General features: G+C 40.1%; 1 protein-coding gene across 1 annotated transcript in view; it reads left to right on the plus strand.

Annotated features, from left to right (window-relative positions):
- Positions 1 to 12,952, plus strand: part of sema6bb (sema domain, transmembrane domain (TM), and cytoplasmic domain, (semaphorin) 6Bb) — a 136,448-nt gene that overhangs the window by 69,765 nt on the left and 53,731 nt on the right. Inside the window, exons 6-7 of the mRNA XM_075485198.1 lie at positions 8,292 to 8,390; positions 9,943 to 10,033. Of these exons, the coding sequence (XP_075341313.1) occupies positions 8,292 to 8,390; positions 9,943 to 10,033 (190 nt within the window). The remainder of the gene's footprint in view (positions 1 to 8,291; positions 8,391 to 9,942; positions 10,034 to 12,952) is intronic.

Below are 12,952 nucleotides of genomic sequence, written 5' to 3' on the forward strand. Positions count from 1 at the left end.
TTAAGTAAAACATACACCCTTGCAAGTAAGAAGCCAGTCAGAGCTCTTCAGTACACTAATTAATCTGTAACTTTAAACATATAAAAAAGGGATATTTTCAGCTGCTCTCATCAAACCCACACGTTTTACACAACCCCATCATGGTTGACATGCTAATATGAATTATGTCAGCGTGAAGTATTGCCCAATCTCATGCACAGTGTTCCTCTTTTTGTCACTGTTGTAGATATCTGAATAAAGCCATTAAGAACATTAATGTAAACAAAATGCTGTTGATTTCACATGTTTTTGAAGCCATTAATGATAGATAGTTGATGTCTGAAAAGGGCTTAGTTAGCAGTATATCACAACCAATGAGCCTGCCACGGTTGGGGGGGGCGGTTACTGAAACAATGCTGTTGAAGGCCCTCATCTAATCCTCTTTACATTGAATTTACCTGCGACTGAAAAGATCTGATCTTACGGGTATGTTGCTGTGAAATTATTAACAAGTTATTCCTGCTGAGACGGTAATCCACAGTATTCGTTCTTCTTTTAACTTGGATTTTGTCTCCACCAACTCCTTAAAAAAAGACTCCATTATATTCGCTGGCAGCTAACCACTGACACAGACACCCTGCTGCTTGGTGGAGAGTTCAGTAAAGAGATCCAAAAGCTAAGTTGGGGAGGAAGCTCAGCAGAGCTCCGAAACCAGTGAATCGTGTTTTTAGGTTTTTTTCATTTGAGTTTTTCATTTTATATGAAAGTCAGGGAAGTAGCATCATAAATAATGACAAAACTCTGCTTTTATATGAAAAAAAGTAGGTTGTGTTTAAGCAGGTTTTATCACATTAAACAGGATTTTATTGGTCTGTAATGAATAGTAATGAAAATTGAAGTTAAAACCATCAATAATACAAAACTCTGATGTAAAAAAAAAAAGACCATGAAGTATAATTTGTAGCAACCAAGCACCACTGATGATTTTAGATTTTTTATTCCATTGCATTTCTTTACTTTCTTATGCCAGAAGTATTTTTTTCATCTCATTATCACTTGCTGTATTTCTCCCATTTTACCATCCGAAATGCACAACATTTTTTGACATAAAGCAGCACAAAATTGTGATTAATTGTGCGAGTGTGTGTGTGCGATTCTTAGAGTGTACTGCTTCTTAAGAATCTCTCACACACTTGCACATGCACTCATCAATTAGAGGAGCTGAGCGAGTCCTCCGGGTTTAAAACTTGTTCCACTTTCGGGAGTTATTACTACGGTGTGTGCCCTCACAAAACGCAGGTGGGCGTAAGAAAGTCAGCGCAGTGAGGAAGAGATGGGGTGAGATGTCCCAACAGCTACCAGCAGCCCACGCCTGAATCCCACTTATATCACCAACACACATATTGCTTGCTGCTGATTGCCACACATAAACAGAAGATAATCAGTTTGTGCGCGAGTGGGTTTCTGCAGACGTGATGGTTGTGGCTGGTGGGGGGCATTGAGGGCCCTAGGCATGGAAAAAATTGACTTATTTAACACAGTGAGAGAACACCTGACATTAAATCTGTGCGAGACAGTGCCAGAGAGAAACACAATGGAGAATAGAGGGACTGAGACAAAAAGCTAATGCAAATAGGGAGGAGGGAAGGAGGGAGAGGGTCCCCGTTGGCTGACCCTGGGGAGAGCTGTGGGGCTGACTGAGATATGAAAGGTCTTCTTACCCCTAATGACTGAGCTGCCTACTAATGCTGTGAGTCACACAGCAATGTGAGGAAGATAAGAACACTGCCAGGTCCTTTCAGTCAGCTCTCTGCGGGCTCAGGCACTTTTCAATGGTCGTGATTGTGTGTCTATACGCACACAAGCACGTCAAGACAAATATGCACTCATGAGTTTTATTTAAAGTTTACAAATTTACAAATATTCACATGAACCGTTTCACTCTAAATTACACTTACAAAAGTGAGGAACTACACACATTCAGCAGCATGAAACCATTATTTAAAACAACAGCAGCAAAACAACACTAACATCATTCTGGCACATCAGCATTTTAAAGGTATTTTACGGATTTCCTTTCTCATAAACACTTGTGTGAAGATTGTGAAGCTTCCATATATGTTGAAGTGACGCTACCACCTGTGGATCAGTGGGATAATGTGAAACTCTTGGCATGGCATGACATTGCTTGTGCTCATGTGTGTGCATGCACGAAGCAAATAATAGGGATCCACTACTGGAAATTTTGCACCAATATTGATCAAGAAGAGCTTTTTATTATGGCAAACTAGTGGCACAGAAAGTTTTATTAGAATAAAATTTACAGCACCACCTTTCAGTTGAGAGGCCGCATTAGATACAAACAGTGCATCTGTTATAAAAAAAGCTGATAATAGCTGATAATTCCAACCATTTGATGAAAGTCTTTCAAATGCATTAGTTATATGACCAAAAATCTGTAACGTGATTAATAACAGCAGCATAAAGCTTCCATGCCAAAGCACATGTGAGCTCTTTCTGATGTTATTTGACACAGCGTTAATCTCTTTTGCCAAATATGTTGCCTGATGAAGGATGGCTTCATCCTTACAAAACTCAGTTGGCCCTAGAGTGACTGTGTGATGCAATGTATGTCCCCAATCTTTGATTATTTCACCATCTTGCACTGCTGAATTACACTTAAACACCCATATCTGATCCGATACTGACAAAAATTTCCTTTCAAAGGCGTTTCAGTGCTTTTTTTATTTCCTGATAATTACTTTTCATGGCTTTATCGCATATCTAATCACGGCTCGACCCGTTTGCGGCGTCATATTCAAATTTTGGATATAGTGAAAGACTCAAATTTCAGAAGAACTGATGTGGAGTGGGACACAGTGCCTCCTCAGGCCCATGGAGGTGATCAACCAGGGTCTCTTTAGCTTCTGTTTGTAGGAAACATGTTGATATGTAAAAGTAATTGACTTTCATATTACTTTTATGAGACACAATTTAAAAGGTCTTTTGATATAATGATAAGCAAACAATGCGGGATTTGAATCAGAACAACCGACATCATCTTGATAAATTGCCTATCTTCAGTGTTTACTCAGGGGCTTTTACACTGTGCTGCATCATCCTGCTTGAGGAATTGTATTTCTTGAGAAAATGTTTTGATATTTTACAAATCATAAAAATAGTCTACATTAATTTATACATGAGGAGGTGCTTACACAAGCAGGCAAGGTCACCTTAGGTACATTTTATTGATGCAGATTCATGATCTCAGGTGTCTTTCTGTAGTCTTCTCCCTCTTTGTCTGTCCTAATGAAATATAAACAACCTTTTCTTTTCTTTTTTTTTAAATTTAATTTAAGTCGTCGGTTTCTTCCCCTCTTATGCCCCCTTCCTCTCTCCCACTGAAAATATCTTGTTCTGCTTGTGGGACGGTTGTGTCAGATTTGATACATTCACCACCTTATAATTGGTTTCATAATTAAATATTTCTGCTTGGTTGGCCAGAAAGGACATCGTATTTTCCTTTAATTAGGCTTTAAATTCAATATCTAATTCTTCTGCAGTTTTCCTCCTCCTGTGTTAACTAAATGATCGTATATGAACACCACAATTGGCCCCACTCACTGTGCTTTTTCCCGTCATGTTTCCTTTATCTTTTTCTTTAACACTCTCTTTTATCTCAGTGTTTTTGGCATTTTGATTGACTCTTGCTGTCATATCCTGTCTTGCTGTTTTCTTTCTACTCTCATGAAAGCAAGAAAATGCAAGGTGCAGGCGAGGCTTTCCCTGGTGATGACTTTATGCTAACACATCAGACCATTACAGTACGGTATGTGCATGCGAATGAATGCAAGTGCTTCTAAAGAGTTGCTGGGCCATAGTTAGAAGCAGCACTTAGCGAAATTGTTTAATAAATATATTGCGCTGACCGTGCTCTCAGAGGGGCTCAGGGTTTTCAGTTGTCCAAACAAGATGTCCTCTTTGATGTTAGGTGGTGAAAAGATTCGGTTTTATTCCTGTTTTGGCAGCTAAATTGACAAATGTGAAACCACATGTGGATTCACTTCAATTTTTATCTAACCAATGATTCATTTCTGTAATGTTTCTAGCTACTCTCCTTTTTGATTCTATAGCACTAAGGCACATACTTGGGACATGATTAATTCAATCTGTAGGTCTGATGACCCACGACGTCAAATATAAAGGAAAGAAATTCCAGTGCAACTATTTAATGATGAGTATGTAGTTGCTTGGCATCAAATATTACACGCACACAGTTTTTCTGACTGATGTGCAGGTTTTCTTTTCTAAGTATTTCTTGTGGTAATCTATTTCAGTCTCCCTCTGACTTTTTGTGTTGATGAATCCACAGTTTTGTGACATCCTGCAGTCACTTTGCTGTACTTTGCTCTTCTGCGCCCAGGAGATTTAGATTTAATTTCCCATAGAGAAAACTGCATAACAAAGCGCAAATTTGATGTCTTAAAAAGCTTTTGCAAACATCTGCCCTGTTAACGGAGTGAGTTGTTTTTTTTTAGACTTCCTTCTCTCCATATGTTTTCAAAAAATCTTCTTGGAGGCAAAGATGAACGGTCCCATGTATAAATCACGATCTGGGCTATCTGACAATTTGCTATTATTTCCTCAGCAGGCTGGAAGGTGATGAGCTGTACAGCGGTGCTTCGGGTTAAGTGTTTTGGTCAAGGTTTGATTGCAGTATGTGTGTATGCGTTTCCACCACAAGTGGGGCTCAGTTGACCCCAAGATCTGTAGTTCTTTCTACAGGTCAGCTCCACTGCTGGAACTGCCACATGGCTTACTGTACTGGAAATGCTTCAGCTTTTCCCTCCCTTATCCCCTCTCCTCTTTTTCTCTGTCTCAATTTATTTTATCTCCTCTATCGCCCTCTTTCTCCTTCTCACCCTTCCTTTTGTGACTTGTTTGTTTGTTGCCTGTGGTGTGTTCAGTCAGAATCACCATCAAACAGTGAAGAGAAGATGCAGAAGGATACAAATTAGCTTCAACATGCTGAGTAAGACCGCAGCACACGAAACAGCTAATTTGGTACTGCTGTTAATTTATCTCCCGCCTACATGCATACAAACATAGACTCACATTGTGAGAGTCACTGTGTTTTCAGTCAGAACTGTGCATCAGGGATTTTTCTGGAAATGACAGACCTGCTCTTAATGAGCAGAGAAGAGGGATCACCAAGGCTTTGTGTGTGCGTCCATTGTGTACACAGTATGAGTGCATGTGTGGGAGAGTTCTGGCTCAATGGCAGCTCTTGGCACAGCAGCACTCTCTTCTCCCTAGTTGCTAACATCAGGGGACCAGCCAGGCATGTAATGGAAACTTTGGAGATTTAGAGGAGCAGTTTGCTAAATAGAACCCCCTGATGTACTACCTTAGATGACTCCTAATGGGCAGGTTATCATGATAACTTATTACATTTCGCCAGATTACGAGAACAGGCTGTAGTTGCTCCTCAAACAGTGAAATGAAAATATTTACAGTCTTAACCTGTTTTAATTTGGTTGGACTAAATACACTAATGCTGACTGGAGCCTGAGGTAAACGGACAATAACACTGTAACGAACAATGAGCACAGGCTTAGGCTAAATGAAAAGTTGTTAATCATTTAAGAGAAAAAAGCTGAGTTACAGACAATCGATAGAAAACAGATGCTGAACATGGAGCTGCTGCAGATTGTTTGGAGCAGATGTGTTGTAGCAACAGTGATTGTATGCACATCGCTCACATTTATATGCCTTTAAATGCATTTCGATGTGCATATTCTTGTGTGTGTCTAAGGAATTTGATGTGCTTTTGTGTGCTACAAAATTACAAAAGGTGAGGAATTCACTGGTTTCCTCGACCTCTTCAGAAAAGATCTACCCTGACTAACATGTTGCTCTAGAGTCTAGAGCAAGCCGCTGATTTAAAACATGCTACCTGCTTAATGTGTAGACATGACTTAAATGACTGCAGATGTGCATCTCATTTATTCATCATCTGTCACCATCTTTCCCCACTCTTTCTTGTGTATTTGTAAGTATCTCCTTGTAGTCACAACTGCATCCATATTTGCACTGCAGCATGTGCTCCTATGTAACTCATCTGTGCTGCAGACTGTTTTTAGAGGCTGCTGTTCAGAGGTGCAGGAGGAGGAAAGGGAAAAGGAGTACTTTTGCAGTCGTCTGGGTCTTGGGATGGCTTGCCAGCCAGCACAGGTGGCGTTTTGTCTGGATTCTACCCAGGGAGTGCGGGTGCCTACACAGAGGAGCAGGCAGAGAAGAAGCAGGTTTCAGGAGAAGCAGTATTTGGATTTATATGTAATTGTTCGATTCAGTGATTCACCGCTTGATCCTTTATAATTGGTTTGTTCTTCTAATGTGGAAAACATAATGAAGCCTTAATCCTGCAGGCAGATTTGGGCTTTGAATAAAGACAGACCCCTACATGGAAGTGCCGAATCACTCCCTGGAATAGTTGAATATGGGTAAATGGATGCTGCATGAATGCAGCGTGGGATACATTTTGATTATCTTTTTAAAATGTAAATGGCAATCAGAACTCAACTGATGAAATTGCTCCAAGGCTTCTTTTTTATCCCACAGTCATCAAATCTTTCATTTCATGTGCAAAATCACAGCCAAATGAAGACATTTGTGCAGTGGTTTGGCTCTTCTAAGTATTAATTCCCTTCCCTGAGATGTTGGCAGTTGGACTGGGTTGTTATTAAGAGTGCTTCATCTGGTTTTGTGATTACAGCTCTGACCAAGCTGACAGACTGCAACCCTCCAACAAACAGCATGCAAATGATTCTCGCACATGAGCATGCATCTGTGCTGTGATACACAGATGCACACACGAATATATGTACATACACATACTGTGGATTTAGTTATACACATGCAGCATGCGCTCATATGGTGCACGTTTGTGACATACACACAAATAAACTGTCGCAAATCAAGTTGTCACATAGTGCTGCGGTATTAGAAATTTACACCTCGCAGTTGACACACCCCGTACACCCAGCACACAAACGCTGTACACATGCACATGAAAACACTTCCTTCTTTCCTGTGTCTTTTTTTTCCAATGGAAAGCGAGAACCCTGCGGGGAGTGAAGTGGGATTGGGGGCGGTTTTGAGCATCTGGAATAACACTCACCCGTCTCTCATATCGCTGCTTTGCCTCTGATCTATCTCACACACACGCATACTCACACTTTCATTTGACATATCAGCTATCACCACCATCTCAGCCACTGCTTCAGTCCTGCTTCTCTTTCCGATGACATCAGAGCAGGTGGTGGTCTTGAAGTAGACCCTATCTACTGTGTGTGTGTTTGTGTGTGTACCAGAGCTGGTGCCATCCTGGCTGGGACACTAGCAGTTTGGAGAGGGGGCTTCTAGCTGCTGTCTACTAGCGATCTACTGTACACCGCCTCTCACTTACATGTGGCTGAATTGACTCTGTAAATGCAAACTGCTGTCACTATGTGTTGACTTTGAATATCAAAGGTCATGACTGGAATTATGCAAAATACCCGTAGAAAAAAAAAGCTAATACCTTTATTTCCACCTTGATTTTTTTTTTTTTTTTTATTAAAAAAAAGTTTTTATTATATCCCTATTTTCAAAAAGTTAGATATTGACAGAATACTTAATGCAAGGATTTTTAAATAATTTCCACCATGTTTAATTGAAAACAGTACAATCATGCTGAAACTGAGCTTTAAAAAGATTTTTATTTGATTCCATGTGTGAACATTCTAACCTCGTGCTTTTGCTGCAGCTCAACATTCAAAGGGATTTTGTCAGTTTCGCTACGCAAATATTTTCTACGTTAAGGTTCTATAGGGAAAAGCAGCTGTTATTTGGTGTTTTCACAAGTCACAACTCCTCAATTCAAAGACTGAATGTGGAAGAATGACACTGGGACATAAGTTTATGTAGTCGTAAAGCAAGCTTCAAGATTGGTGCCTCGCGTTGACGAAATCAAGCTCAAGTCTTTTGCTTGTTTTTAAGTCCTGAGGCAGGGTGGATTACAGTCTGTCAATCACCAACAGCCAACGAAGTGCACATGTGTGAAGCAGGTGGGCACAGTGTTAAAGGTGTGATAATGCCACACATCAGGCAACTAAAAAGCTTGATTTCACTGTGCCGTTTGGATAATCGGTCTCCTTATAAATAGACCCATGTTTTCTGCTTTTGATTCATCATTCTGGTATGTGTTTCTTTACTTTTAACCTTCCTGCATATTAAAGCTCTCAGTCTTTTTCTCTCCCTTATTCCTGCAGGATGAGTGCCGTAACTTCATGAAGGTGCTGCTCAGCAGACAAGGAGGTCTGTTTTTGTGTGGGACCAACGCCTTCAACCCGCTTTGTGCCAACTACACTGTAAGCAAACAGTCCCTGTCTCAGACCTGTTTTAGGTCCTGCAAAGGCGTTATTCTTTTAGGGGGTTTGACGTGACTGATAAATAGTTCTCCATTTTTCCCAGACTAAAGATCTCTACTGTCTAGCCTCTACAGTCCAATTAGTATGTCTGCTCAGGTGAAAACTTACAGCTTGATTAGAGTTGTTTGTTTAGCACTTGAGGCGTTGTTGGCTTCCTTCCGTAGGAGTTATTTATGCTCACTGTCTGGCAGTTTCAGTGCCTTGTTTTCCATAGAAACAGCAGTTGTTATTTCTCGGTGGTTAAACTTGGTCTAAGGTCTGCCAACCTTAAGCATAAAAGATGGAAAATCAAAAAGAGCTCTAAGAGGGGAAACGAAGAGTGCTCAGAGGGTGAGGCTGGATATTGGACTTGTTTGGCTGGTTTCATTTTTGAGTATTTGTTTATTCACTATGCTTGTGGTAAAGAGAGAAAAGCGTTTTCCGCAGATGGTGGTAGATTTGAAACGCACCAGGCTTTGAGCTGCATGTGTTACTGCTGACTGGGCTGAGTCAATCGATTAGCCCTAGTGTTGTCCAAATATCACCCCCAGCAGTGTGTCCCGAAACACATTTATCAGAGCCTGAAGGGTTGTATCCATCACACAGCAACTCACTTGAATCCTTCGCATTGCAGAAGAGCTTGCTCCACTTCCCAGCCAATTTCTGTCTCGCTCAATTATTGTAAAAATTTCAAACTCTCGGAAGCAAAACTGCATATGAATATTAATATTTGGTTCAGCTGAATTTACATCATTCTGCAGAGATTTTGAAGGAATGCAGACAGTTGAGTTGGAGGAAAACATGGGGGAAAAAAAAATCCTGTCACCATCAAAGGCTTGTTCAGATAATTGTTATTTTCTCTCTCTCGCATTTCGAACGTAGCGCAACAGTGGAACACAGAGGCGAACCTCGCCTATTATCTGCCAGCCAGTAATGACATTATACAACAGTGTATAACGCACCATTCTCTGCCTGATAGGCTGTCTCATTCTCAGGGGACTAGTTAGTGATTCTAGCTACTGCTTTATTTATAGCCACGTTTTAATGTGACACTTGTGAATTATTTTGTTTTTTAACAGCGGATGAAGAGTAGAGTGTCAAAGTTCTGCTATTCTCTCACAACGGGTTGCTTGTGGCCACCTTCTGAATATACTTGTGTTGTAATTGACAGAGAGAGGGAGATATTTCACTGATAGACATGATGGGCTGTGAATATGTGCAGCAAACGTGTGAATTATTAACAGGACTTCTTGTGGGTGTATGGACCCCCGTCTGTCTGGATGTGTGAGCTTGTCTGTCTTATTTATGTGAGTATGGGACTCTCTTGTTGCTGCTTCTGTGCCTAATTGCCACCAGTGAATCATTAGCTTGCACTTTGAGTAACAATGACTAATTGCCATTCTCTTGTGGCTTGTTTTCATGATGCTGCTGTAGATGCATTTATATTGTTTGGAACGTGCTGATTGAAGTATGCATCTGCGTTTGTGTGGTCGTGTGTGTGTGATTTTTACAGGGAGACACTCTAGAGATGGTAGGAGATCCAGTCAGTGGGATGGCGAGATGCCCTTATGATCCCAAACACGCCAACGTAGCTGTGTTTGCAGGTAAGACACACCTTTGAGATGACCTCCTCACCTGTGTTTGGTACAGAACTGTCACACATTAGAGATGTTTGTCCCTTTGATATGTTCTAAAATTACAAATAATGGCGCTATTGTGCTCCATTTAGTTTTATGTGGCTCCCTTGTTAGCTTAAACATGTGTAAACACTTCACCAATAATCTAGTCATCAGTGTTCTGTAGCTGTAACGGTATAGAGCCATTACTGTTCAGTCATAATGTTTTCCTTTGATGTGTCTGCTACTATATGTATAAGTGATTATGTTGTATTCTGGTCACTTATGTTTATGGTAACAGACTTTATGAAATCTTGGACTATTTGGTGTTTGTGGCTACACTGACATCCGTAAGTTTGGGCGCCCTCTGTAATCATTCAATCATCATGCAAACATATTCTCAGTTACTTACGTTTCCCTCATCTGCAGTTCAGCCACAGACCATAGTTGGTATGGACTCTTCTTTTAGGCAGAGTTTTTGTCACAAGTCATGTGTTCCAATGGCCCACATTCTTGTAACACCACACTGAAGACAGTAATAGGCAGCCGGTGAATACGTCAGTCGAAAATGATTGCTGAAATTCTCCCATCGCACATTGGCTTCATGAAAGCTTGACTTCACCGTCGGTCCATTCCTCTTTGTTTTTAGAAGGTAACGTTAGGAACTTTTGCCTTTGTGGGCTTTTTATTTTTTTCTCCAAAGTTAACAAGTTTATGTTAGTAATTGCAGATATGCTCATTGAATGCACGATTCAATGAAAAATCCGAATTACCGATATCTGATAAAAGCCAATTTCAAGTCATATTTACTGGCCATAAAATAAAACATCAAACAAAATACTTTAGTAGCATTATTAGCTCATTTTTTACTTAATTTAATTGAACAAATAAAACGATGATGAGAATTTTCTGTTGATATCAAAGCAAAGAACAAGCACAAAAGAATTTTGACTTCTCACATCCAAGATCCAAGGTACAGCGAATGCAGCATTTGGGAGGAGGTTTGATATTTCTACTGTAAGCTGAAGGTATGATGCAGATATCAATTGTAAATTTTTACAGCTCGCAAAATGACATATTTACACCTGATAAGTCCTATAAAAAACAAACAAACAAAAAAAGGTTTTAAAGTTGTTTGACCTCAGACTCCCAAATTTATGTTCTGAAGCCCAAAATATTTTTTCATAATACTTCCCAGTTAGGAGGGTAGATGAACTGATCTCCTAAAGGCCTTAAGTCAGTGAAGAAACCCTTTATTCAACAATTTAAACGAGATTGATTTATTGCGTTTGCTTTGTACAGTTTCAAAGCGAAAAAAAAGGAAAGTAGTGTCGTTCAAATGTTTGAGCAGTACAAGAGGTTCTACCAAGCTTTTAGACCTTAAATGGCTCATTAGAGCTATGGCTGTTTTACAAACACTGTTAACAGAGACTTAGTAATTCAAATTTAAAAATACTCCCCCAAACCTTGTCTCAACAATGAGCTGCCAAGGAACTAATTAAGCAACAGCCCAGCACTCTTGGCAAAATTAAAACCACTCATGCTACTAATCATTAAAGCTATCACTTTTGGGGAGTTGTTTCTTTTGTCCATAATTCAGTTGAGGAATGTAAGTTATCTTGACCTGTGGCCATGAAGTTGAGGTCTTGAAAGCAAAGAAAACAATCTGACAGAGCTGCTCTTAGCATTACTAGGAAAGAAAAAGTGAGATTAAGCAGATTCTGGAGGTTTTGTGCTGTCATTACATACAGTGACACCTTTGTATAGAATTATTGGGGTCTCTGGTTAAAAAATACCCTTGAACAAGATGAAAGCTCGGCAGTGTTAAAGATCACAGCATCGGGGTGTTGAAGAGAAGAGCTACGAGCCGTTTTCTTTTTCAGAGCTCCGATTGAATTTTACTTGGAATCCTCAGCTATCTACAGCATGCTCATCCATAGCAAGGGTGACAACGACAGGTGGCTCAAAAAGTAGCCTCACATAACTACCCGCCCCCTTTTTCCAACCCTGTTTACATAACTATGGGATAGGTTACTTTAATCACCCTGGTCTTTGATATGAGTGAAACAATATTTACAAGTGAGTTCTAAAATAATACCCCCTGTTCATGCAACACATATAATATTTGATTAAAGGGACAGTGTGTAATTTCTTCCCCCATCTAGTGGTGCAATTTTATTTTGCAAAGCTGAATGGATTTGCTCTCTAGCGCCTTGCGTTTTCAAATGTGCGTAGAACTACGGCAGGCGGTATGTGTCAAGATTCAAGAAGCTCATGTTGCCTTTTCAATTCTCTTTTTGGCTTTTTTGGCGACGAGGATCCCTTCTCCTGTGGCGTGGCATAACTATGGTCTTCCATTGCGAACAAAAGTGCAGGCCGTTCAGGCTGGTTTATACCAGAGAATGTCTAATGACGTAGACTGGCTCTGTTTATACCTGCGTGCAAACGTGACGTCAAAATGGGGAAACCGCGATTCGAAGTGCTTTATGTCTCTCTCGGCACTTCGTAGTTTTTCATAGACCGGAAGGACATGGCAGCCTCCATAGAGCTTGCCCGCTCTATGTAGATACAGACAAGTGATTCTTCGCTCAGGAGGATAAGTGAGATTGTTGACAGAGATAATTTTACACCAATGAGGACTAATTTATGAATGAATATGTTGATTTGAGCTAATAAATGACTTAATATATTACATAGTGTCCCTTTAAATTAATTCGATGAATAATCAAAAGAACAAAAAGGTCAAACTAAACATGAATAAAAATGCTGGTACGCTCCCACCGCTCTCTACTCTAGCCTAATGGTTTGATCAGTTAGACAATTCCTTGTGTTCAGCCTTATGGAAACACGCCTTGTGGATTGATACTCTAATATGTTTGGGGAAAAAAATAGGTGCAGATAATCATG

The sequence above is a fragment of the Odontesthes bonariensis genome, chromosome 15, assembly GCF_027942865.1.
Source record: "Odontesthes bonariensis isolate fOdoBon6 chromosome 15, fOdoBon6.hap1, whole genome shotgun sequence".
In the NCBI taxonomy this organism is placed as follows: Eukaryota; Metazoa; Chordata; class Actinopteri; order Atheriniformes; family Atherinopsidae; genus Odontesthes; species Odontesthes bonariensis.